The sequence below is a fragment of the Betta splendens genome, chromosome 14 (genome assembly GCF_900634795.4).
Source record: "Betta splendens chromosome 14, fBetSpl5.4, whole genome shotgun sequence".
In the NCBI taxonomy this organism is placed as follows: domain Eukaryota; kingdom Metazoa; phylum Chordata; class Actinopteri; order Anabantiformes; family Osphronemidae; genus Betta; species Betta splendens.
Window position 1 is genome coordinate 9,016,839 of NC_040894.2, and position 27,446 is coordinate 9,044,284.

The following is a 27,446-nucleotide window of genomic DNA, read 5'->3' on the forward strand; positions in this document are numbered from 1 at the left end:
AGTGAGTGGGGGGGCGGATACCTTCAACCGCGCCGCCTCTTGCCTGATATGCAAATGTTGTGGGCATTATCTCACTACGCAATGGCGCCATATCAAGGCCGGCGAAATAACAAGGTAATCAATTAAGTTAACCATGCAATTAAGTTAATTAATTGCTTGTATGCCCCACGGTTTCCCGGGGCCCGTGCCGTGGGCCGCATTGCGACGGTGGCCGGTGATTTGATCACAGAGCTGGTGATGCCATTTGAGGCGCGGGCGAGAGAGGCGCAGAGTGGATCACCCGCCGTCGAATGAACAGCGGGGGGCGCAACGCGCGACCGCACGAGCTGCGAATCCAGGCGAAGTTGACTGCTGCGGACGCGGGCTCCCGCGGAGGGAGACGCTCCGGAGTTGAATCTGCGACGTGATCTTCGTGAAAACGGCGTTGGCGTCGCTGCGTTGGTTTTATTTGCTGAGGACAGGTTGGATCTGGCGTCTAGAAACGCGCTTCAGACGGTTTGCTCGCTGTGCGCGGATAAACAGCGGACGACAACAACCCCAAGCAGCACGTGCTGTATGACTTTTTACAGCCGGATCCCTTTAAAACTGTCTCGACTTCCAAACTGCAACTTTACGATGATGTCGTTTGTGTTGAACAAACAGATTAATTTTCCCTTCACCGCTCCTCCGTTTCCGCCGCTCCTACGCAGGCTTTGAGCAATTTGGCGAAAAGCACCAGAACTACAGTAATATTAACATATTCAACACTGTTGTTTACTGTGTTTGTGCTTTTCTTAAATCATGTTGACATGAAAAAGCTCAGTAAGCTCGGTGATACTGCTGAGTATGCAAATCAGATGCGTAATTACTGAAAGCCAAGTAAACAATTACCCAGCATCCCCTTCTCTTTATCAATTTGCTTCACTGCCATGTTGGCTTATTCCAGACTGAGATTAGGTGTGACTGAGCATTAATGAAAGGATTCTGGGCTCACTCTGCTGTAGCAGAGTTAGACTCCATCCACAGAAGCTCGTTCCGTGGCTGCGGTTATAAAAGCTGAACCCTACACTCGCCTTTTACGCGCCTTTTACGCATTTTCTGGAGTGGACACGTTTCCTTTCAGCCCGGACACGCGTTCAACCTGACGCGCGCGAAACACAAACAATCGATTTGCGGTCCTCTCTGTTTGTCCCCGTCCACTTTCGCTGCCCCTGCGTCACCGCGCCGCGTCCGGCGCCGGACGCGGCGGGTGGGCTCGAGCGCGGCGCGGCGCGGCGCGGCGCGGCGCGGCGCAGCGCGGCGGAGCGGCGCGCGTCTGTCCGTCCGTATCATAACGAACAACGCTGACAGTCAAATTAACATGGTGTCAGCGCGGCTTCGCGGCCGCACAGCTGTGTGGCTGTGATAGCGCACCACACTGTTAAAGGATCACAGCGCCGGTGTGACACGAGGGTGTGATGGTATGTAGCGATGGGGGATGACTGCTCCTTCATTTAGATCCTATTATTGTGGGCCGCGGCTCGTTCTCGCAGCCTCCTTGTCCTTTTGAATCACTTGTTAACGCTTTAGGAGCTTCTTTCTTCAGCCACTTCAACCAGGAAACGCACGGACGGCGGCGGCGACTACATTTCAGTTCGCATCAGACTTTAATGGCTTGTAATGTTGATGCATAGAAAATCAATAATGCATTTGAGGTGCAGAAATGTGCAGTTATTTGCATTCAAAGGACAGCAGTCGCTCCTCGGTCTTCGTCTGGACACACACGGTACAGTACAAAATGTTCATTTTAATTCAATCCCCCCCAGAGTAAGTGTTCACCCGTCACTCACACATGGCTGCTATTTTTAAACACAAGCACGCACACAAAGCGTTGCACTCTTTAATAGGCTCCCCTGGGTCATAACGTTGTTTATTTTTATGCAGGAGACACAAAGACGTACATGATCAAATTCACATTGTACACACACACACACACACACACACACACACACACACACACACACACACACACGCTGGACACTGGCAGACCCACAAACAGGTGCTCCTCTCTCCAACACGCTCCTTCTCTGTTCAGACACATGTTCCACATCCGCAGTGTGTGGATTGCGTTGCACGAGTCTATTCAGAGCCTGACGAGTATTTAAGCTGTAACTGTATAAATCTTTACCTTTTGCTCTGCCAGAATGAAGCGAGTTATTAAAATACTCGAACGCTTTCAGGCACTTCGTCTTGTCCAGTCAGCATGCACTTAGCGAGGCAGTAAAAACCCGAGATGCTGTTAGTGTCTCATTTCTCCCCATCTGATTTATTGCAGGAGATTTGCTGAGGAAAAGTGCAGCTAGATTTCGCAAAGTTGTATCAATAAAATACTGAGTTGGGGCGACTGACTTTGAGCATTTTTGACACCAGTGGCCAGATGCATAAAAAAGATGCTGATTCATGGATGCATGAAACCAGAAGGACAGAAAAAAACGTTGCACAGTGTCTCAGCTTTGACGTCTTAGAAACTACGTTACCCACAGTGCAGCAGGTGTGAGTGTGTGTTTAGACTGTGTGGCCTTTTGAGGGCCTGGAGAGCTGTCCAGGCTGTTATTCCTGTTGTCATCCCTCATTCTAGCTACTACTGAAGGCACAGGCGTGTCGCACACCAATCAGTGCACACAAGTCCCCCTGTTGACTTTGCATTTGTTTCATACGGCACCTTAAGCCTTCCGTGTGTTCATTGGGATTAAGGCGAGCTGCATAAACACTGTGTAAAAGCCTTGTGTAACGTAGGGAGGAAACCTGAACTGTTAAAAGCTCTATCAGAGCCTGAGCTTAATGGTCTTAAATCATACAGTATTATAATGGACGGTGTGAAGAGCAGGCCACACGTGATCACGGGACACAATGGAAGCAGGACGGTTCCGCTTTCAGGCACCCCTTTGATCAACACTGGTTTCATTGTGAGTCTGTCTTTGAAGAAAATGTGTTTGGTGTTGCTGTTTTTAATGAACTGTTTTTTTGAAGTGTGTGTTTGTGATTTTGTGGATTTTACTGTATTCATTTTATTATTTTTGAATTGCTGTGGCTTTGTTGTCGCACTGATGAAGTTTGCATGTCCTCCCCTAAGACGTGATGCATGAACAGCTGATCTGCTGCTTTATCCTGTCGGGCCCTATACAGTATTCACATTCAGCTACTGTAGCTTCCAAACCGTGTTTACTAATAAATGCTGATGTAACGGTCTTTATTTGTCAACTGACCTCTGCCAGTAGTTGCCCCAGTGATGTGCATTTGGATCTGACTATTATGTGAATTGAATCCATACAAGAAGCTTCAGCTGTTTTTTCTAGCTGAGACAAGGTCACAGATTCCTCCACTTTATTATTGCACAATATTGTTGACCCCTGCTGTGACCCTTTCTAATTTGCATGTCCCTCAGACAGACGGACAGATGAGCTAATCATTTTTCTCTTTAACAGGCATCAGGAGGCCTATAAAACACATCTAAGACTAGGCTGCAGCCATTAACCATTAGTCATTACTATTCATTCTACTGACAGATTGGAAGAAGTAGTTTAGGCTGGAAAATAAAATTACCTTGAAGACTTTTTTCATTTCTTCTCTCTAGCAGAGTGTGTCTGCAGGGAAACCTGTGCACACTAGTCGCTAGTCAGGTGCTTAAGTGCAACACGTCATTATTTTCGCATAAAGCAGCAAAACGTAACATAACTGCAAAACCAACCTCATTACAGCTGGATGCTGAGTCTCAACGATTCTCAATGGGCTTTGGCTTTTGTAACAGTTTGTTATAAACAAAGCCACGGTGAAAAGCACTAACGTGTAGGTTTTAGTTGCAGCCATTTTTCAGTCGTGAAAAGTGTCATCGCTTTGGCTCGATGCCCATTTTCCTATGTGTTAATCATGTTTTCAGCACAGATTCTGGGATGATTCTCCCTGTTAAATATGATAGGTTGACGTCTCTCCACAAAACTGCCAAAATAAAAGTTCTTGATTAGGTAATTACTAGATTGTGCAGAAAATCAAGCCGCGGCGTCTTTCTAGTAGAAGAACAGGGTGCGAGACGCCATCTAATTTAACCATATGGCGCTTTAAAATTCATGCTTCACAACCACGGAGTCAAACGAGCTCAACTAGCACCGAAAAGAGAACAGGTTGTTAGTCTTTGCATACAAAGTACTATAAGTGCGACTGTAGTGCAGCTCTCAATTGAACCCTTGCTGACTTTACTTTTGATTGTTCTTGCTTCTTGATTTACATGCAGCCGTGTACGTGCTTGTACTGACATGACTGGAGCGTTTTCACCGCCCCGCGCTAATTATGCGTGTGGGGAAAAACATGGAAATCCCCTGCTTTACATTCATTTTGCACTTTACATCTTTTGCAAAGAGCCGTCATTACAGTTTGTCTAACCGTATATTTACATACTTGAGCTGGTATCTTCCCGCTGAAGACATGAAAATATAGTTTACACACACAAAACTTAAAGTAGAAATACAGAAACCTAATCAGGATGGAACTTAATATACAGGAGCATTGGGTGAACACAAACCACTGTGATGGTTGCTTGAAGTACTCAGATAAGGGTTTTTACCTAATCTGCATTTTTCTATAAGTTTTAAATTGCATTTTATAGATTATATAAAGGGGATGGAGCAGAAAGTCCAGCAGCCAAGTGGAAAAGTGGTTAAATATCCACGTTAAAGCTGGACAATATACATCCACTGGTGTTTACAGCTCTAAGTGTTGCACCTCTGTTTCATGAGGCTCTGGTTTTATTGCTAAACTCACGTCTTTCCTACCGAAACCTGAGGCTGTGACAGGCGACACGACCCTGCATGATGCTGGAGGAGAGCTTTAATATATTTGAACAGCACGTGTTTGCTTATGGTCTCATATGTGGTGCTTTTGGACCATTTTAATGTCACATCTATTAATAAATATTTCAGAAACGTGACATTTCCATGGCGACAGACACAGACGTGAGGGATGAAAACAAGCCAGGTATGAAGTACGTTTGGTACTTGCACACCGGCAGACGAATTTAGTGAGGACGCGTCTGATGGACGACTGGTACCTTTTTAAAGCCAATGAATGCAGCAAAGCTCAACACAAGGACCGTTACTTATGTAAGATCATTAACAATGCAAACAAAATGCTGGGGAGTGAGTGAGTGAGTGAGTCATGTTTCAGCTCTGACTCTGAACTAAATGCCTCCTCATTGTCGCCATTATTTGTTTATCCACATCCACATGACATTTTTTTAAATAGCTGCCTTTATTAAATTCTCTAAGAATGACACATCTGTATAGTGCAGTGTAAGTGGAGCCTGATGTGCTGCTAAGCATTAGGGGGCAGTCCAACTCTACTGAACTGAACGGAGCGCTGGGTAAAAGGAATCCCGACCGGATCACGTGCGCCCAGGGCTCAGAGGTGACTGGAGCAAACGCACAACTGGTGTCGAGCGCGGAGGACTGTTGACGTCGCTCTCAGATTTTGAACAAACCCCCCCCCCCCCGAAGAACCGTGGTCGCAGCTTTTCCACGTTTACGACAGCGAGTGCAGTAACACACTAACGCTGATGTCAAACCACACCCTTAACGAGACGCTGGATGTGATGTGCAGCGCTGAGCCGAGCGCAGCAGTATTGATGTGCGTGCTTCACACTTTTCCAGCTCCGTTCCTTTGGCAGCCTTGGCTCAGGACACTCTGTCCTCTTATAATGGAAAAAAGAAAGGCTTGGAACCCGGTGTGAGTCGCCACCATGGAAGTAGATAAGAACACAGCTGCTGTAATTCTTTAAACATGTTGCTATTTACTGGAAAAGGATCTGGTTGGTGAAACTATGGTTGTCTTTAAAGAAAGTAGTTCACCAGGAGAATTGGGTCAACAGGACTGATTAAAAAAAAAAAAAAAAAAAAAAGAGAAAGTACCCTGTGTCCTGTAGTATAACGCCCCTTCAAAATAAAGCGCTTCCTCATTTTATGAGCCCCATATTGTCCCATAATCCCACGTAGCTGCTTTAGCTGCTTTAGCGTTTTTCTGGTACCATTTAAAAGCCTTTATTATGACCCTGCAGGATTCATTAAAATTAACCTGCATCTCTGATTATTTTTAACATCTGGTTCATATTATAAGACGTGCTTCCCGGTCACAAACCGCTGGGGACGTTCTCCCCCGTGACGCTTAGATGACATTTGACCATGAAAGATATATTAATTAAGGCCTTTGCTGCACAACATCCAGGCTTATATGAAAGCTAATTTTCATAATTAGGGAGTTTAATATCCTGTCTGCAGTTTAGTGCTGGCAGGTGATGCACGCTTGTTCAGGTTCATGATTCCCAGGCTCTCCCAGTGGTTTCCCCCTTGGAGTTGTGCCTTATCTCCTTTTTATAATTTCACTCCTCTCTGGAGCCCATTGCTGAAGCAGTCCAAGTCCGCCGACCACCAGCCAATCATCATTTATGATACTTCCCAGTTTGCGCCTTCATTTTGTTGACGACATCTTGATTCTCATCCCTAAAAACATGTCGTGCAATTTCCGTTAAGAGGTTACTGTCATTGTCCAGGAGATCGCTCATAAATCTACTCGGTGCCGTTTGACGCGGGTGTGAGCGAGCTGATTGACAGAACCAGCCGTTTAATGTCTTATCTCCAACTTTCTGACGAGAGTTTCCACAGCCAATACATTTCTTTTTGCGGCGGATGATTCCGCTTGGCCATTAATCAAGTCATATCAGTGAAACGTCTCAAAAGTTTGCTGAAGCTAAATGCAATTCATCCATCACATTACTGAAAGGCTTCATATGCATGTGATGTAGACATTTTTCTTCTCTATTCCTTGTCAGCGGGGGATATGATCTATATGCAAAGTCTGGTTCTCCCACACTACATTAGTTTGTGGGGTCCTCCGGAAGGAGACGGGGTGAGAAGCCGATACGCGGGTGCAAGTGGAATGAAGGGAGCGAGAGGAACCGTAGAACCTTGAGGGGGGGAAAAAAGGAAGGTGGAGTGTGAGCGGGACATTGAAAGGAAGACGGATGAAGGGGCGAGAGGGAGATTGGGTTACTTGCAGATAACATCGCAGTGTGATAGATTCTTGTGGAGACTAAATTGGGCTCCTGGGCTGAGAGGGAATCAGTCTAAGTCCTGAGTGACAGGCAAGTGGAGCGCTTATCAATGACTAGTGGGGGGAAACTGGACATATCCTGAACGCTCTCATGATAAAGCTGCTCATTTCAATGGTACAACGTGTGCTAATCGATGGTTCCTGTAGATCAGCGCACAATTATTTCAGCCTCATCATCCGTAATGAGAGGCGTAGATGTTAGTCGTGCCCTTTGTGAAACGAACAGCGGCTTAAAGATACTAAATCCAGGCTGTAGCTGTTATTTTTGGACTGACTTCCTACAGTGCATCTCTGTTGAGTTGTACTGGTGTCAATAACGAGGCGACCACTGCTCTTCATGTGACTGTGACGGCTCTTTGTCTCTGCTGAGCCGCCGCTCTTGTCCCCACGTTCACCTTCTCCGCCGCCCTCCGTCTCTTTCCGTCACCGCTCACCGTCCCGCTGAACTGGCTTTAAAAGCTACGACCAGATGGCTGAAGAAAATGAATTGCCCGGCTGGCGTGTGTGTGTGTGTGTGTGTGTGTGTGTGTGTGTGTGTGTGTGTGTGTGTGTGTGTGTGCACGTAGTGACAGATTCAGGGTTAAGAGGGACATTAGTGCAAAGTGATTTTGACACCCCATCAGGGAAAGACATCTCTCAGTCCTTCACCTCATCCATTCATCTCTATCTTGGTATCTCTCCTTCACTCAGTCAGTCTTTGCCTTTGCTGTCTATATTTTGCATGAGCATCTATTTAGTTCTCAAACGGGGCTATTTGAAAAGTCAGCGCTGGGAAAAGCACGAAGGTCATAAACGCCTCATTTTACCAGCTTTTATTGAATAAGTCCGGCGTGGAGTTGCTCAAAAGGCAGGAAGACGGCAGCCGTGTTGTTGTGCGCGGTGTCGTCGTGAAGACATGAAGAAAGAGATTTGATTGATTTGATGGACGCGTCGCTCTGTCGCCTGATTAGGACAGAGCGCACGCGTCCTGTGCGCGTTTTGTGGCGCAGCCCGCTTTGATCGACTGTGTTCCACGAACACGCGGTGGATAAATGCTCAAGATAATTCATAATGCATAATTTTGACCGAGCGTTTTCCCGCTTCCGCTATGTCACAGACATATTAATCACCTCAGGGAGGAGGAGTGACAGCGTGATAGTGTCATGAATTAATAAAGCTCCCGCAATACAACAAAGCCTTCAGGTTCATCCAAATAAGGCCATAACTCACTTACATTTGTTTTCAAGCAGTCACACGTGTATGAAATGAACCCCCCCCCCCCCCCCACCACACACACTGCAGCATTATTCATTGAGGAGATGGCGCAAAGTTAATACTTATTATTCAGGAACAGTGGGGAGGTGTCGAGCTCAGCAGTCGGCCCCTTCCCTCAAACAGCAGCTCTGTGCTGAGCGAAACCATCTCGTAGCCGCCGCGTTTGTGTTTGTGTTTGCCTGAAAGCGAGGCGCCGCCGCCGCCAACCCGCCAGAACAGGGACGCGCCGTCGCTAATTAAAGTGCAAGAATCAAACGTTCTAATTGGTTCCACGTCGTGTCCTGGCGCCCTAAAAAAACGAGCCTTTCGCTTCTTCGCCTTTGAATCGTGAACACTGCGAACCGCCGACTTTCCGAGCGAGCGGCATGATGAAACACTTCATTTGCAATTGTTCCCGCAGACGGAGGCGCGGCGCCGAGCCGAGCAGCGAGGAGGTGAAACCGGGAGCTAATTCAGTCCGGAGCAAAAAAAAAAAAAAAAAAAAAAAAAGGGCACTTTTAGAGAACGTTCAACAACTGGAAAAGTATCGCAATGAGCTGCAGAGCCGGCGACGGCGCTCACTCTGGCCTCCACACACCACACGCAGCCACGCATCATTAGAGCAGGTGTCCGTCTTTAGGCTTCAGGCGTCCGAGGAAAGACATTGTCTGCCATTTTCACATCACTGGGGTCACATGATTAACTTTCCCTGCGATTGTCCTGTTGCCTTCTGCCTCTGAGAAGAACACCCGCAATGTAAATAAACTCCATCATCTCTGTGATCCACGCATGGAAAAAGCCCATCTTCTGTATAAGTCTGACACTCAATGTAAATCTGTTGAATATTCATGATCCGAAGTACCGATGACTTCCCGCAACGCTCCTGGTTAAAGGTGACATAGTCGGCAACAGACCAGTAGCATTTATAATTTATACAGACATTTTAAGACCTTAGTCTCTGGAGACAGAAGCTTATTATTTATTCAGGTGTTCATCAAGGACATTATGATACCTGCACATCGGAACCGCGGTTCTGGGGGGAGACGAGCGGTTCGCCTGTAAATATTTGCAGGAGAACGAGGCACCGAACCTCACAGTGCGAAGGCAAACACATTATAGTGAAAGTCATCCTGAGGTCGGGCGAGTGCTGCAGGGTGTGATTTAAAGTCGCGGCGGTGCCGGACGTTCGGGGCTCCGTGATTAGAAAAACTCTGTTTTCGTCTCTGTAACAAATCCGCTTCCCCAGAAGTCGAACATCGGGTTCTGGAGGTCTGTGCTCGCTTCAGTCGGGCAGGAGTTAAGAAGCGGAGGCGAGATAATAACGTTCATCTTTAATGAGCACGAGACAAGAGGCAGGTCCAAACGGACCCGGCTCAACATCAAACGTCATTTGCTAAATAGGTTTCGCCAGCAACGCGTCCGGTGTTAGTTAATGATCGACTTGGCAGCAGACAGTGTTTTTGTTTGATAATTGTATGATAATGTATCCTCCATTATTCCTTAGCAGCGGCGTAAAGCTGGACGCGTGCTGTCTGCGCCACCAGCAGGGGGTCCCAACAGAACCTGCAGCATTTAGTCAGCTCTGAGAGGATCCGACACGCGAATCCCTGCAGGTCTGCAGCATCTGCTCGACTCTGACCCGCGTCCCCGTCCGCCGGCGGCAGCCTTTGCCATAACATCTGTTTAAAGGTGACCCTGACCCCCGCGCCGCACCTGGGTGTGAAGCACAACCCCTCCCTCAACATGGACCGTTACCTCTGGCCAACCCGGAAGAATCCGTGTGCGGCGCGAGGAGCGTGTGGAGTCGGAGCGCAACATCTGGTTGACTGTGACCCCTTCGCTCTGACCGCTGACGGACTTTCTCAACTTTGCCATTCGTGCGGCAGATGAATGGTGGTTTGTGCCCATCGGATGCTGACGGGAGCTGACGTATATTCTAGTAGTGCGATATTCAGGAAGTTGGGTGACTTCACCGCTGTCATAACAACTTCATAACTCTGCAGGCTGCTTAAAGTGGGTTACAATTATTCCCATGACACCGGAATGAGAACTTAATAGTTCCCATTTCATGATGTTGGTGAAATGTGAAGCCACCTGCACGTTTCTTTCTCTGTGCTCCACTAAACTACAGGAACCCTCTGCACTCTTCAGCCTGTTAACATCAGCAGCACACCCTTGAAACAACAGTGAACACATGACTGTGAGGTTTATGTGTGAACTCTTCCTGGTATGAAGCCATGTTTCATCACGTCACTGAGATGTGGCCTTTTTCCTGAAGTGACTGAAGCAGAATGCGCTGAAAATGTATTTACACATAAAAGGCCACGCTCGTCCATTTCAAACACGCGAACAAAGCGCAGACGGAACCAGAGTGATTACTGCGGCGTGAAGGAAGGTTTGCTTTGTTTTTGGTTCTGCTTTGTACTTAAAGCTATGTGCTGTGTGTGTGTGTGTGCGTGCGCTTCTGCATAGCTTTTACACTGTATTCAGGGAAAACAGGCTAAAGCAGGAAGTGTAATGTGATCCACTGTAATAAACTGTAACTCCTTAATGAGCCATCACTGTTCAGAGCACACGAGCACGTGGACGCTCCAACTGCCACAGAATCCACATTCACCGCTGCCTCCGCATCATTTGGAGCTCCGCCGCAAACTGCATCGTCTGCAATGGACGAACCTGAGGCCTTTTTTACATCCTCCATTAGCTGTGCAGCAGAAATAAATTAGCGGTATCGCTGCAACCCCAGCAGTATCCAGCGAAAGTCCAACTAATAGTCTGCAATCCTCCATAAAGCTCACATTCTACCGTGATGCACTCACACACTGGTGTCTCAGATAAAATGAGCTTCATAGGCATTTGGACAGACATACAGTGAGGTTTGGCTCTGTGCCGTTATTACTTTAGATGTGAAACAGCACAGCTGCTATTACTTTCATACCCCGGCTGTCACCTTTAATGGATATGTTCTTCGACACAAAATGAGAAGCCGGAGAACTTCTGACACATTTTGTCCGTATTACGGCGCAGTGCAGCGGGGCTGAGAACAGACCATAAAGCACAGCCGCTGATGCGCCGGCTTTTTTGTGAGTGGAATACGTTTCTGTGCCTTAAACGTAGATTAAATACATTAAACCTACTTTTTTTGTCCTATTTGATGCTTTGATCATAGGCAGGAAGAGAAAATAAGAAAAAACGTCTAACCAACAGGAAACTGCTTTGATTGGTGTCAGATGAAGACAAACTGAACTGAATGGAACTAAACTGCTGCAGCACAAAGACAGTTACAGTATTGGTGTTTGATTGACAGGTTTCAGAACACAGTGAATCATCAGCTTTTTTTTACACAACACAAAGGTTTTTAGTGGTTCCATGGCTCCTGAAACATGGTTCTTAATCGGATTGTTTAACTTTGAATGAACATCAGAGAGGATGGATGAAAACTGGAGAAACTGTATAGATCAATTTGTCTCTCACGTGTGGAAGCGGAGCAACAGAAGTGAGGGTGATTTTCCTAGTTCCACTCATACTTATAGAAATAGAAAAGTTAAGGAAAGGAACATCGAAAGTCCAAACTGAGATTTGCTTTAGATGAACACATCACTTCAACATGGGGACATGCTCTTAGTGGACAACCTGATTTGGAGTCCTAGAAAAATAAAATATAGATATTAGGTGTTTGATATTTTCTATTCTATTTTATTGTCCAAATGTGATGCCACAAAATGCTGCTTTTTCCAGTGAGTCCAGACCTGCATCTCTGCCTTCATGTCTCCACACCACGTGGAAGAAGCCTGTATTTGCTGCGTGTCTCGGCGACATGTCCCTGTAAAACATCTTAACCGGAGGTCACCTGCATGATCACCTCTGGTCTTTGGCTGCGCTTCAAAAAAAAAAAAAAAAAAAGAAAAAGACGCGCCACAGAGCTCCAGCGTGAGCATCTCGACATGTCCGTGGGCTCATGTGGGGAAAATTCCCTCAAAGTAAAGCTTGTAGACATCAAAGCCTCTTTCTACACAAATTCCCTGTGATGGCATCTTGAGGCCCAGCAAACGGGTCACGGTGTGTGCGTGGGTGTTTGTGGCTGCACATGGTCAGCACAATTACTGGACATCAAAGGCTACTAACATCTCCGCTGTCATCCCCGGTCGATTCTTCCAAAGTGAATCCTCCTGCAAGGTAAACACAGACCTGGCTGCTCGGACGCCAGAGGAGGAAGACGAGGGGGGACATGAAGATGAGTTAAGAGGCCTTTTTGAAAGCAGGCCACATAATGGCGGAAAGTGGCTGAGGAGAAGATTAGGGTTGATAGAGGGATGCGGCGAAGTGGCTGCGGATGAAGGACGGAGGGAAGGGGTGAGCGGAGATGTGGGCAGAAGGAGCGTCATAAAGGAGCAGGGCCCATTTGCATACGGAGCAGCTCAGGCCTGCGAGACAGCTCCAGCTCTCACAGCTGGCAGAGTGACAGCGGCAGGCAGGTGTGTGTGTGTGTGTGTGTGTGTGTGTGTGTGTGTGAGCGCGTGTGCACCGGGAGCCATTCATCTTAAACAGCCCTTTGTGCCGCAGCCTTCAAAAAAATGGACGTATCGGTCTGCGTCCCTCTTCTTAATTGCCGTTTCCTTCTCTCCCCTGTTTTTCAAGGGGGCGGAAAAGCGCTCCATCGGCCGAACATTGAATATTCACTGGACGAAATCCGGACGTGTCTGCGCTCACCACGGATCCAGGTCCAGTTTCATTATCTCCGGATCTCGACATGTCCTTCATGAGCTCGCTTAAGCCGTCACTTTGTCGGAGGCGCTCGTCATCCGCAGACCGTCCTGCACGGACGGCCCTGAATGAATTGCATCCATCAGAATTCCCCGCGGCGTCCAGTCCGGCGTCTTTGTGCCGCGTCATTTCACTGATGGCGGCAGAACGGCCGAATCTAAACGGGCAGCGCAGATTGGGAGGAAATGGCAAAACATATTAGCCTTAAATTTGCCAATTTATTCCAATGTTTTGCGTTATGTTTTGAGTTATTGGAAATAGTCACATTTGACCATATTAACAAATCACTTCAAATTTCAGGACATGGTGTTTGAGTGTTTGAGCAAAATGAGCAATTATCTGTATAAATCGAGGATCTTTGTGACTCCAGCCTGTCGATGAGCCCCGGTTGTGATTGCGAGTTTCACATATTCCACAAAAGACAAGCGTGCTTGGATAATAAAGTTATGTGGTGTCACTATTCATATAGGATTTTCCATTACATTTAGGGTGTGATTGGCCGTGAAGCATCATGTTGACAAGGTGTTGAATATAGGTGTGTAAAACCCCAGTGGCTGGATTGGATTTTGTGACAGATCAGTGGACAATGATGTGTGGGTTTTTGTCACGTCCAGCGCTGCCTGTCCTCCCCCATGTCTCCTCCGTCTGGTCTGGAAATCTCCCACATTATCCACCAAAGATGGAAAAGCCTGACGGGAGCGTTGGTGGAAAAGTTAGGAAAACGCAGGAATTTCCTGACTTTAAAATCTGCCCTTTAGGAGAAGACATTTTAATAAGAAAACAACATTCATGCTAAACAGCGTTTGGCCAAAAAAAAAAAAAAAAATGCAATTTCTGCTTGGTCTTCCTTGACCTCCCTGTCCCAGCTCACAAAACTGCTCCTGATGGATTGAGAGGTAATTGAGTTTTTCACTGACCCCTCACTTTTCATCAGGAGAAGGATCACACCTCGGCTGAAGGAAAGCAAACCTCTCTGGGCCGTATTTATTCCAGACAGGTGCACTGATTGCGGCTGCTTTCTTCAGTCTAACATGACGTCTTATCTCTGTTGCTTAATTCCCCTCCAGTCGCCATGTTCTGACTCCGTCAGGAGGTCGGACCCGTCTCCCTCCTTTGCTGCATCCACGCCTTCCTGGCTTAGTTTTCTTACACGTTATGAGCTTCGTCCCGCGTTTGTGCACAGATTTGCGTCCCTGTTGCTGTTAGAAGTAAAGATTTAAACAGGATTTAAAGGATTCTCCCTTCAGCAAACTTCGCCGTGTCCTAAACTAAAGCCTTAAATCTGAAAGACAAAGAGTCTTTACGAGTTATTTTTGCTCTTGATAGTTTTGGATTATGAACAGATCATGATACATTTGTCAAAACAGAACGTTGTTTTATCATTGTATTACTGCGACTCACATTTCTTCCACATCATCCTTGGAAAAGGTTTGAGGAGTTCATTAAAACTTTTAAGTGTTTCCCCCTCTGTGCTTTTTAGGCTCCACAGTCTGTGACTGCATTCACGGCACCATGTACCTTCTTTGTTTTCCTCATTCGTTTTAATAACTTTACAGGCTGCTGAAAGACTCCACTTGGCAAATTGAATGGCATCATAACGCCGAGCGTAGAGGGGAGCTAAACACATGAATTATTCTGGTTAATGGAAACCCACAAACACGTGTTTGTTGGCAGTGTTTGCACGGAGCCTCGTGAATTTAAATGTTTTCAGAACTGCGGTGTTTTTTTATTATTTTGCATCATCGGTGTTTATCACTCGGTTCAGAAAAGCTGAGGCAAGAAAAAACTACGAATAAGGAATAGAATCAGGCTTATACACATGTTTTGGCAACTATTTATTCAACAATTTTCATTTCATACATGGGAACAAACTAAATTAAATAGAATAAATCCCACAGACAATGGGGGAAAACACCTCCATTATGGTGCTAGGTATTGAATCAAGCTCCGCCAGTGCTGCTTGATATGAAACCCCTTATTTCACCATTGTACACCAGACGCCGAACTAACTCCGCTAGCGCTAATCCTGATCTTTAATGTGAATATTTAGGTTTTAGTGATGGTGCATCACAACCTCTTCCATCTAAAGACTGATATACATAAAGATGTGTGTTGCTACGAGAAAACCAAGAAGCTTTAAAGTGTTTACATACATAAGCTAAAATTAGATGATATTGTGTATAAACACAACTTCTATCGTTATTGAAACCCATGATTATTTGCAGCATTTTTTTTTTTCTAAATTCAGTATTTCAAGTCAGTGATCATATAAAAAAAACATCTTACAGCGAGATGACGGAATTACTGAAGAATCACTGAATAAGTTTTATTAACATCGTGATAGTCTTGAACTCATCAGATACATGGTGTCAGCGCACGGGGACAGAGTGCAAAGTGCTCACAGGTCCCCGCGTAAGACAGAAAACAGCTAAATGAAAAATATACCTGAGATGCAAAAGAAAAGAGACTCAAATGAAAAGCAAAGCGTCGCCATGCGACGGCGTCACACGTCGTCATTGTGACTTTGCAAACTGGGCTGATTGAGTCGAGTGTCAGTATTGCAGAGAAACAAAGAAGTGCACTGGATCCGAGACTGTGCAACACGGACGTACGCACGTATGAACAAACCAGAGGAGGAGCGGAACAACTGGACCGGGTCACGGGTCAACGAAAGCCAATGCAAACAGTTAAAAGTGCGGCCATGGGCTCGTTTCAGTCGGGGGGTGAGGGTTGGTTACTGAGGGCCTCTAATTTCTCCACGCTGGCGACGAGTGCAGTTGATAGTGCAAAGATGGGGCCAGGTGTTTTGTGACTGGAGGTGATTCAGGTGCAGCGCGGTGCAAAGGACGACCGACGGCGGCAGCGGAGTTGCAAGGCACGAAAAGTGGCTGTGGATGCAGTCGGTGGCGTTCTCCCGTCGCATCTTGTTTTATCAGATGCACTTAGTCAAAACTCACAGCAGCTTCGACTATAATACAGTTTGCTTTTAATTATGGTTCTTAGCCTGAAGCGCACACACATACGTTGGCTGCGTGATGCCTTCAGGTTCTCTGGATACAAGTTGTTAGACAGCCTGGTAATTTGTGTCTTTAAAACAACTTTTAAATGCAGTTGAAGCCATTAAGAGGCAGAACTTAGTAGTTTTGTAACTTTATACTGTACTTTTGCCTTGGCCAACATAAAATTAGTTCATGTTTATTCTATAACTCCTCTGCAGCTGCTCAGACGAGGACGGGGAGTTTACTTTGAGCCAAGAAGTTAGAAGCAGAGACGAGTCTAAATAAATTGACTGCAGGGCGACGGCGGTCTTGTCACTGGGATGAAATTAGAGGCCCGCGATGCTGGAGACGCTAACTGTTGTTAATATGTTGGAAAGCAAAGAGGCAACAAGTTTAAAGCTTTGTGTCAGCCGACAGAAGGAACGACGACTAAAAAGTGAGCCCGAGATGCAACGGAGCTAACGTTGATTAAGAAAGCGGAGCTTGATGGCGCCAGGCTGTTAGAAAACAAATTAACAAAAGATTTGTTTGGTCGAACTATTATAAAAAGCCATTTGCAGCAAATTAGCTCATTACTATCATGTCAAAACAAATATTTACATGAAATAAAAAAAAGACAAAAAAAACAACAACATTTCATTACTTACTAAGAAAAATCCATCAAATTAATCAGAGTGCATAATTCACTAAATGGCACCTGTTTCATTTCTAATGCAAACAGTAATTCATCACTGTAGACCTGCTTATTTATGAGTGCTCGTCTAATTTAAATCAGCCTTTCTCCAACTTTAGAACCAACAAACCCATTGGACCGGCTCCCTTGTTTCTAATGTGGATACACAGGCATGACGTGATTGACACTATCACCCAAGACAATGAAAAGACATTTAAACAAACAAAAGGATCACCTCACTGTGGTTAATGTCTCTCCTCACACATGATCCACAAGGGTTCTAAAGCCCAGAGCCAGTCTAGAACATCACACGTGTGTGGTGAGGCCCTAGTTTGTGTATTGATTGAAGTGAAACTGTAAAATATGGAAATTGTGGCTTCTGCTTAAAAAAAAAAGACATTTAAAATGTAACGTGTCGCTAAATCCTACAAATGAAAGAAACCAAGGTGATCGATCGTATGATTCCCACCTTGTGATTCACTCCAGCAGTGAAAGACTTTACTGTGTGACCCTATTTGCATAATGTTGTAAATTGGCCACTGAACTGAAGGCAGCTGGGCCCAATGTTTTATTGCCCTTGGTAATAATTTTCTTGCTATTAGCAGATTAGTTGCCTTTAGGTCCTTTCCTGCCAGAAGCCACAGTGTTGACTGCTCTGTTACGGGAGAAGAGATCAGAAAAATCCTTCAAACTGAAGAAAGATCAACATCGGGGACGTATGACAAGAAGCACATGTTCTGTGGTGTGACGTTTGTCTCAGTGGGTAAAACTTTCTTTGCCTCCAGGATAAAGGTGATGTTTTCAATTCCAACTCGCATTATAAGGATCTAGTGAAGACAGATGCACATTTTCTTGCATTTTTAAAACAAAAGGACACTTTACAGGACGCCATCATTCGTTTAACTGGGTTTTGTTCGGGTTTCTTTCCTGTTCATTGTATTTTAAAAATACTATATTTTCATGTCAAATCCTTCAGAGATGCGGGTTTAAAAACACGCCGCAAACACTGTTCTTTAAAATGAAGCTACAAACACACTTTCATCTTTGTTCCCTCCAAAACTTCAAGTAAATGAAACGTGAAAATGAATGGGGGAAAAAAAAAGATGCTAATGTGTTTTACCAAAGTTTAGTTCTTATAGATTATATACATGCCTTGTGCCAAAAGAAAGATCTCTAAGAACTGTAATGAAAGATGATTGAATTAAATAAAATGGCTAATATACAAATTTGAAGGAATACGGGAATCCAGAATTTAACAGCAATTTTCACAATCAACCACATTTTAGCAGACACGATATACATCTTAGGGAGCTTAGAACCGTTTAAACCAAAAATATTAGAAACATTTATTTTTATATAAAAAAGATGATTCAGCTTACATTTGCAAAAAGATGCACTGTGTTTTTTTTTCTCCAGGATGGAATCAAAGCCTCGTCATCTTTCCCTTGTTTGAATAGAGGAACTATTCCCAAGGCGATCTAGTTGTTGGCAAAGGAACACACTTAGTCATTCACAAATGTTTGTGCTTCTCTGTTTGTCTTCAGTTTTTAGTTTTGGAAAGGAGGCCCCTGCAGATTTATGACCCACACACACACACACACACACACACACACACACACACACACACACACACACACACACACACACACACACACACACACACACACACACGCACACACACACACACACTTTCCTTTTTCTTTTCTTTTTTTTTCCTTTTTGCTTGAAGACCCCATGAAATGGAAATCAAAGTGCTGCTCACGGAGAGCGACTGTGACAAAACTGAAATGAGACGAGCAGTTATGCAGCTGTAGAAGGGGAAGCGCTGCCGTTATCTTCTTCTGTCATTGGGAAACTGTTAGCATCATTATCAGCAAGTGAGAATATGATTGATTACCCATCAGAAACAGAAATTCTCATAGAAAGCACTGTGGAGAGCTGCCTGGGCCTCACGCTTACACGAGGCATCAAAAGGACTTCCTGACGTTCCTGTACATGCGACTGCGGAGCCGTGCACTCGTTTCGTCCGCGGTGACTCCTAATGGTTTGCTTTGCATTTCACAGGGTCGTTGAACCTTTAAAATGATTTCAATGCGACATAAATACAAAGAAAAACAAAATCTTCAAAGTTAAAAGCTAAACTTCACTTCAATACAATTTATACAGCTTTTAGAGAGAGGAGCTCTTTCTGTACACCTGGACCCTTGGACTACGGGAGCTGTAACGGTCAGGACACTGAAGGTGTTGGTGTTTTGCTAAACTGCAGCCTGGATAGTGCAGGAATATACAGACAAAGGTGACGGCAGGTTTAGCAAAAGAGTTTATGATGCGTTGGGTTGGACTCATCGTATGGAATGCTTCTTCTAGCGTCTTTGATATATTTTTGGTGTGTATTCTCTGCTCTAAACAACACCGCACTACCCTTTATTACCCCTACCCTAATAATGAAAACCATACACTTATCTTATCTCGTTACAGTGTCACACAAAACCTTCTGCTTATCTTACACAGGTCGACTGTTTAATTACAAGTCTATTTGGAGGGGATGGGGAGGTGGCGCTCAAAGTACCATATTCAGTGTGATAGGCATGTATAAGGCGTAAACAGCACAGATCTTCATTCAAATAAAAGTATGCGATGCATAATCAAAAGCTGTGAACTAAGCGACGGAATCATGGTCCTTGAACCACCTACGAAGCATTTACATTGCTACAGACAGACGATACATGAAGGCATTGACAGAAGTTCAATGGCGTCTGTATTTTTAGGCACCGTGTTGATGTGAGTTATGATATGTGGTCGCGGACGTGCGTGAACGAAGGGGACATCGAATGCGCTTCGCGTGTCTGGCCGATGGGGAGACGGGGGCTCGTGTACCGTACGAAGCAGTCATGGCAGATATACAGATTTATCAAAGGGGGGGAGGGGGGGGGGGGGGCATTTGGCAGCGACGGCGAGCTGCCTGTGAAAACCGGCTGCCGGAGAAGAAACAACACAAAAAAAAAGAAAAAAGCAAAGGAAACTACGAGATGTGTGTGACAGAAAGAGGCTCAACAAAGGCAGGAACAGGGAAACTCTTGGGGAACCGCTCTGTCTGTGGGTTCCTCATTGTCATGACGGTGGCAGGGGGTCCCGGGGGGGGGAGGAGGGGGGAGGAGGGGGACGAGAAGAGAGACGCACGGATGGGGAGGCGAAGGAGCGGCGCGGCTCCCCCCGCAGTCTATATGAAGTACTCCTTCTTCTCCTCCGCGTGCGCGTGGTTGCCCTCGGCGTTGATGATGGCGGTGTCGGCGTCGGGCGCGTCGTCCGCTCCTTTGGCCTCGTTCGTCAAGTACGTTCCTGAGGATACGAGGAAGAAAAACACACCTATGTCACAGGAACGGAGACGCGAGGCGGCCCCGCGTGACACCCGCGGGCGCGACGCGCGCGAAGCCAACAGCCGCCAGCGGCGCCACTCATCTGTGGGTTCGTGTTTTTAACACTCACGGCATCGGCGGCGGAGGGTTCGTACCTCCAGCTGACATTTCAATTTTTATACGAAAAGACCACAAAAACTAGCAGCAATCCCAAGCTACAGTATTAATTAGCAGACAGCTTTCTTTTAACCGGGGGTCTCGGCTGTTGCCGTGGATCCCAGCGTTTGAAGCTGCTGAGACACAGCCGTGGTGCCGACAACTCCTCTTCTGGGCTCAGTCTGGCCCACAAAGTTTTCAGGGAGCGGGCCAATTATGACGGGGGATCGGGGGGTTCAGATGAGCAGCAAACGGCAGCATCGCATTGCTCATGCTTTCTTTTTCTTTGTCTCTCAATCAGAGCCATTAAAACCAATATGCAGTTAGAGCACACGTATGTTTTCTAATGATCACACACACCCTGGATGGAAGCTTAGGTCAGGATTTGGGTCCTGAGAGTCCTGATCCGCGGGTCTGGGGGTCTTACCTTTATGCCTGGCCAGGTATCTTCCCAGAACGATGATTAAACACAAGGTGACAAAGACCACCACAGCCACCACCCCTCCGATCAAGGCGTGGTCGGTGCTGTGCTGCCCCAAAGCGTTAGGATCTGAGGAAACACAAGGAAGTCAGATGAAGGCAGAGGAACGGCTGAAGGCAACGTCTGCTTTACTGATTGTTCTAAGCTGCCGTTATTGGACCGAGCTCTCGGAGAAGATGGAGGGGAAAGGGGGCGGCGGGCGCCGGACTGACACAAAGAGCAGCTACAGGCAGACACGCTCGCCCTGCAAAGCGAGGGGAAAAGAGCATGAAAGAGGGACCGGGGGAAGAAAAAAAAGGCGTGAATAATTCAGGACCACCCCTGCGGTGCTGCAGGAGTCCCCAACATGCAAACCAGGGCAGCAGTGGAGGAGCAGCACGCAGTAAATAAATCATCAGACACAAACTAAAATGGAAAGATTAATCTCTTTCTGCTCCTCGGCGAGGAAGGATTGTTGTTAGGAAAATGAATTAGGTGTTAGAGACTGGCTACAGGTCCCCAGCTGTTGGAGACGCTGCAGGAGCGATGATCCAGTCACGGAAGAGGGGAGGTTCTGAGAAACCCATTAAAGGTTTCGCTCTCCTTTAACGATAGCTGATTGGCTCTTATCAAATCATTTTTGATCCGACTCCCATTTGTACGAAAACAAAATGCGGGAATTACGTGACTCAGGCAAACTGTATGTGAGTGTGTGAAACCAGTGACAGCAGTGCCTGTATTATTATTCATATCGGTCCGTGACACCTGAGGAATTAGCACGCGGTGACTGTCAGGGCCCATACGAGCCCGTCGCCGTGTGCACGTGGGCTCTGAACAGCGGCGATGGGATGGACGGACGTGTGTGCTCTCTGACGTTGTGCGTTTCCCCTCAGCATCACCCCCCCCCCCCCCCCCCCATCGCATCCACCCGTGTGGCCAGATTGAACAGCTGGTTCGCTCTCGCTCCATAACTCTCCACGGTCTGAGTGACCGGGCCGCCACACTCCACCGCCTCCCAGCGGACACACACACACACACACACACACACACACACACACACACACACACGCACACACACACACACACACCGCTGTTCTGCTTGGTCGGTGGAGCAGAGAGCGGAGGAATGTTCCCCCGGTGCGGCCCAGACGACCGAGGACTCTGCCGTCCAGCTACACACACAGCCGTGTCTCCTGACCTCTATCTGTCAGGACGGTGAACGCTCTCTCGCCATCGTACACACATTGTCTGATTGCCGAGCCTCATGCCCCCTCGTTTCGCGACCTCGGTCCGACGCGCGGCTGCGGCTGCTAGCTCCGGTGGACGACACTGATGCGAGCTACTACACTGTAGATGGGACTCGTGGCTTCGAGGCGCAGCGTATTCCATTTCTGTTTCACTGTTAACGGGGAGGAGGAGAAATTGAATTATCCCCGCCTGATATGTAGAGTTTGGAAACCGCATTTATTGTGAATGATCGTTACATGAAGCGATGGGCGGAGGGAGGGGGCGAGAGGCCTGGGTGGAGCCGACGGGATTGATTCTGGAATCTGATATACTGCTATCTTAGGCTGCACATGGCCCCTTCAGCTTATTTATGATGGTCAAGATAAGTGTTAACTTGAGTACATTGGCTCCTACAGTGTGTTCATGGCTTGTCACAACGTTGCAGAGATGGAGGGGGGAAATGGAAAAATGTACAGATTGAAGGACAGCTGCGATTTCAAAATAATGGGCCTAAAAGCGGGACGGGCTCTGGAGCGGCGGCTTATACATTTTCGTAGCTCCAGAACACATTATCTTTTCATGAGGGCACATACATTCTTCTCTGTGTGATTTAATGTGATGGAGAAAAGTCTTCTTTTAATATTCACCCCGCTCTCCTTGTCGTCTGGCCCCCGTGAGTCGGGCTTGTTTAATAAATGAAAAGCAGTCCGGCGGCGCTGTGAGCCGCTGTCTGGCCAAACTGAAGCCCGAGCGTTGCCTTAAACTGCCCCAATAATTCCTCATCCGATCTGTTTCGCTGATGCTGCCTCCGTATGAGGTCACTGTGAACGGATATGCGATAGGGACACGCTGTGGGTTTATTGAGGATGTGTAGGGGCTGAAAATAGAATATGATCACACTATCTGCTCAGATTAGGTGCCCAGAGACATGATCACGTTTCAAGCGAACTGCACATTGAAACAGAATCCTGCGAGGAATTTTTATTTCAGCCTTTAGGTCGAAGAGCTTGAAAGTTCCCCCCCCGTTCGTCGGACTTACAGTAACTAAACAGTCATTAACCGGGAAGAGGTGACGCGCGGATTAGAAAAGGATGTGCAAAGAGACGTTATTAGTCGAAACGAGAGCTCAAATATTTCATCAAGGGCTCGGCTGGAGCGCGGTGATGAGCACACAACAAAGGAGCGCGCTCATTTCCATTTTATGCTAACCTCATGTGCGAAGTCGTGCATTAAGTGGGGGAATGCGAAGAGAAACGTTAAACACAAGACGGGGGCGTCGCCTTGAAGCCGATCCCGCTGTTAAACGGGCAGCTCACCGTATGTACTGTACGGTGCGTCGTGCGCGCACTTATCGCTCTCCTCGAGCGCCGCGTTCGCCGTCAGTGTCTGAGGAACTTCAGAGGAGCGTGTTTTCCACTCTGTGACGTCTTGTTACAGCGGATCTCCGGCCCAGCGGTGGCGCCGTCCTCCTCCCTGCCTTTAATCTAAACCCGCCTTTTACATGAACAATCTCCGCTGATCAGACGCAGTGCCCTTGAACGCATCACATCAGCACGCTTGTCAAAGGCTGTTTACACACTGTAAACCCCGTGTCTCCCGCTCTATTCCCTTTGCTACTCTATTTTTAATATTCAAATTCGTGCCCTACAGGCATCTTTGCTCGTCTTCGGATTGTGCTTTTTCCCTCTCTCCGCCTTCGATAGAGGTCTGTGAAGCAGTGGCACGGGATGCTCGGATCAATAAAGCACTGGCCAGCTTCCGCTCGGGCTTGTGGAGTTGCAGTGTCCTTGTGTCTCTGCTGTGGGTCAGGGAATCTTTGAGAGTGCATCATTACACTTAATTACTTCTACGTCAGCTATAGCCCAGTCATCTGAAATGGAAGCAACCACGCTTTACCCCAAACACCCCCTAAACAGATGCATTCACCCTCCACCTCACTGCCAAAGCGTCCAGAGTTTGTTCATTAAAGCGTAATACACCTTTAAATACGGAACTAACGTCTCTCCATGCAGTGATGCTGTTATCTACAGATTTTGCACTCTTGATGAGTCAATTCTGCCCAACTTTTTTTTTTTTTTTTGGCTGAGCCTGGAAATTCACCAATCTGCATCTAACACTGGCTCGACTGCCAAGATGAAAGAATCCCTGGAGGCGGGAGCGGAGGGCCGGAGTGCACGTGTGCGCACGCGTCCGAATGCACGCGCCCGCGGGACCTGGACAGACAGCACAGGGGAGACATTACGGAGACACGCGTGCATTTGCGTGCGTCCTTGCACGTTATTACTCGCTGGGTCAGGATGGATTAATTAGATTCCGAAAACAAATTACTTCTGCTAATCATTCAATAAAGCCCACATGTGGACTTGGACACTATCTTGAATATTCAACCGCCCTCTCTGCACGCAGACTTAAAAGAAATTGTGGTCAGCGGGGTAACGGAATGAAGTTACAGGCAAAGCGAGATAATTAATCATGCGAATTCATTAAGTCACACGGAGGAATCAATCTATCAAAGCAGATCCGCGTCCCGCAAAATGCATAACCTCCTCAAAACCGCAATAAAATCCGACAAAGGGACGAGGCAGGTGGATACCGGCGCTCTGACACCTGTGCTAATTCAATCAGGCCCGTGCTGCTGTTTTCCTGAGCTCGTGTCAGCTCACGCGGAAATGAGTGAGATCGGAGGAAGCAGGTGACCACAAGCAAATAAAAGCTTCATGCCTGCAGGTTGGTGTGCGTCTTCGAGCCCGGCTGAAGACCGGAAGGGCTATTACATGTAATTCATAACACAACCTCCAGGATGGAACCATTTTCTTTTTTTTTTGCTCCGCACTTTATTCCAAATTGTTGCTATAACTCTTTCCTAAAGCCAGTTAATGCGGCAGGTCATCAATAAGCTCACCCTGCAATAAGTGGGAAGACCTTTGCATTATGTTTTAATTTTTCCTGTGTGGCTTGGCTGTGTCGAGGGTGGAGGGGAAAATGGAGAGAAGACGGTCAGCTGTTCAATATTTAACCGTTTTCCCCTCTAGGGTGCTGACTTTCTGTTTAAGCGCAGCAACCATCCGGCTCCCTGAGTCAAGGAAATATGTCTTTTGCTCATCACATGGCCTAAACGGTGCCCTCCATTTAAGACGGGATCAATAAGAATGGAATAAAGCAGGGACAGATCCCTCGATGGAATGAAATCACAGGTCTGTCCTCAGCCTGAAGCGGCTCAGGTCGGTGGATGTGGTGGTTACGTTCTAATAATTTCACACACCAACATCATCATTATCCAAATATGTCAACATTGAAACATCCGCAATTATATTTAGGCGACGATTACTTTACAGGTTGTTTATGGCAAAGGTCTCATTGGTAATAATTGCAAGGGACGTCTCAGTTGGGTCATTTTCCAAGAGCAGACAGCTGATTTAACATTACTGGCATGATACAGTACTTGAGAGTCCGGGCTCTGGAAACCACACAGAGTAAGGCTGGACCTGCTTTAATGTTACTATTCCACTGCAGCTTTTTGGGCAGCGCTCACTTGAAAAGAGAGAAAGCTTAGACTAATCCCAACTTTTGAACCCTGACCAATCCCTCGCCTTCACTTTAAAATTCCCCTTGAGTGTGTAGTCCCTGCTATCAACTTCAAGAGCAGAGGAAAGATCCTTTGCATTTTGCATTAGAGGACTAATCATAAAAAAAGACTATGATTATAGCTTGTCATGGTCGACTCCCTGCCCCGCTCACGAGCCCCTTTTAAACTCACAGTCAAGGCGGGTTTACAGCATTGATCTGGTGCCTCAGTGTGGTGTATGAAATGCACCAGGCGAGTGTCAGGAGCAGGGAGGGTCTGCGTGAAAAGGCCAGAGGTGGCGTCGTGTGCTGGTGGAAACGGTGTGAAACCTACTGACGGTCATTGTTAGAACATCTACTGGGGAAACTCAGAAGGGCTTTGATGTAAACTCCAGTACAGTCGTCATGCATCGTGCTGAACACAACACACATATGTAAATAATTACTGGGTTCTACAGCTTCCTCAGGTATGTCATAAATAAATGAATGGCAGACTTTACAGATGAGAAAAAGCCCTGGTGTGACAGAAGGCTGGGAGCCGTCGTTCTGGGGGAGGATGCTTCATGCTTTGCCGAGTGGCAGCGACGTGTTACGAGCTGAGAGAGACACTCGAGACCTATTTAAACGTGCAGATAAGGGCGATCATATGGTTACCTTTGGCCACCAGACTATGGGACAGCTTAAACAAATTGTTTAAGCATCTCCAGGCTTGTTTATTTCACATTTTTCTCTCCTATCTCGTAAAATTAAAGGAGGTGGGTGAGGATCGTTTGAGTTTTTCTGTATTTCCCGCAGAGACACTCGGCATGAATAATTGCTGTCTTCTGGGCAGCGGGCTCCTTTTCTACGGGAGTATCAGGCTACAGGGGCCGGGGTTGGCCACACAAATGCTCCTTATTAGAAGTGAATGGTAAATATTTTAAACACTAAAAGAATCCGCGTGCGCGATTCAACCTTTCTGCTGCACAAGGTCAAAGCTAATTTGCAAGCCATAAAGAAAAGCATTGGGGCGAATTTGAGAGAACTCTAGTGTTGGTAGGGTGTGTGTATGTGTGTGTGTGTGTGTGTGTGGCGGGGGGATGTTAGGTCGAGTGTGTGTGTGTGTATGTAGGATTGTGAAAAGGGGGCCTGATGACATTGCACAGACCTCTGATACTTAGCGAAAGAGTTATTATAGCCATTAAGGCTGGCTAGGCTATTACCAGTATGAGTGTTGAGCATATACTACCTGCCAGCACTTCATTAATATAGTGAATCACTGACCATGGTTATGCATCAGTGGTGGCATCATGCTGCATGGATGAAAACAAAGGGGCTTCAAGCACATCTGTACCCCAGCTATACTCCAAAGGTCAACTGCAGTTATAATTAAAGACATGACTTACTGTCAATTTTACATCTCCCATTAGAACCAGAGCAGAGATCTGCACTATGAAATATTCATCCTGTAATATTCCTGCAAGGTTAAATAAATGCTCCCATTAAATGTTACATTATTGTCTTTGCAGAGCTTAATGCTGACTGTTATCAGGCCTCCAGAATCAAACACATCACTATATGAAATGCACTGAATAGATTCATCCTAGAATATAAAGTAGTTTGCTTATTAATAGAGAAGAACTTTTGCCGTGTGGAGAAAGGAAAAGTGTGGGCAGTCATTTTCAGCTCTGTAGCCAATTTACGTCTGTCTGTCGCCTTCCAGTTGTGGATTCTGCAGGATGATGCCTCGCTGTATGTGACATACCTGTAAACAAGCACCCAAACCTACACTTCTTCCACCTGGACCTTAAAATCCACTAAAAAAAGCGTAAGTGAGTAATGTGACAGAATCACAAGTTACGTAATTGTGCACTATATTTTGTATAGCTCCCCAAAACTTCCCTGAACCAACTAATGATGGA

At 46.5% G+C, this 27,446-nt stretch overlaps 1 protein-coding gene across 5 annotated transcripts in view; it reads right to left on the bottom strand.

The window, feature by feature from the left end:
• Positions 1 to 14,930: 14,930 nt before the first annotated feature.
• Positions 14,931 to 27,446, bottom strand: part of LOC114869440 (cell adhesion molecule 2-like) — a 135,289-nt gene continuing 122,773 nt past the window's right edge. For all 5 annotated transcript variants that reach the window (XM_029173686.3, XM_029173690.3, XM_029173689.3 and 2 more), the window contains 2 exons: positions 20,722 to 20,844; positions 14,931 to 20,121 (listed from right to left, as the gene is read on the bottom strand). In XM_029173686.3, coding sequence (XP_029029519.1) covers positions 20,003 to 20,121; positions 20,722 to 20,844 — 242 coding nt within the window. In that variant the 3' untranslated portion in view covers positions 14,931 to 20,002. The remainder of the gene's footprint in view (positions 20,122 to 20,721; positions 20,845 to 27,446) is intronic.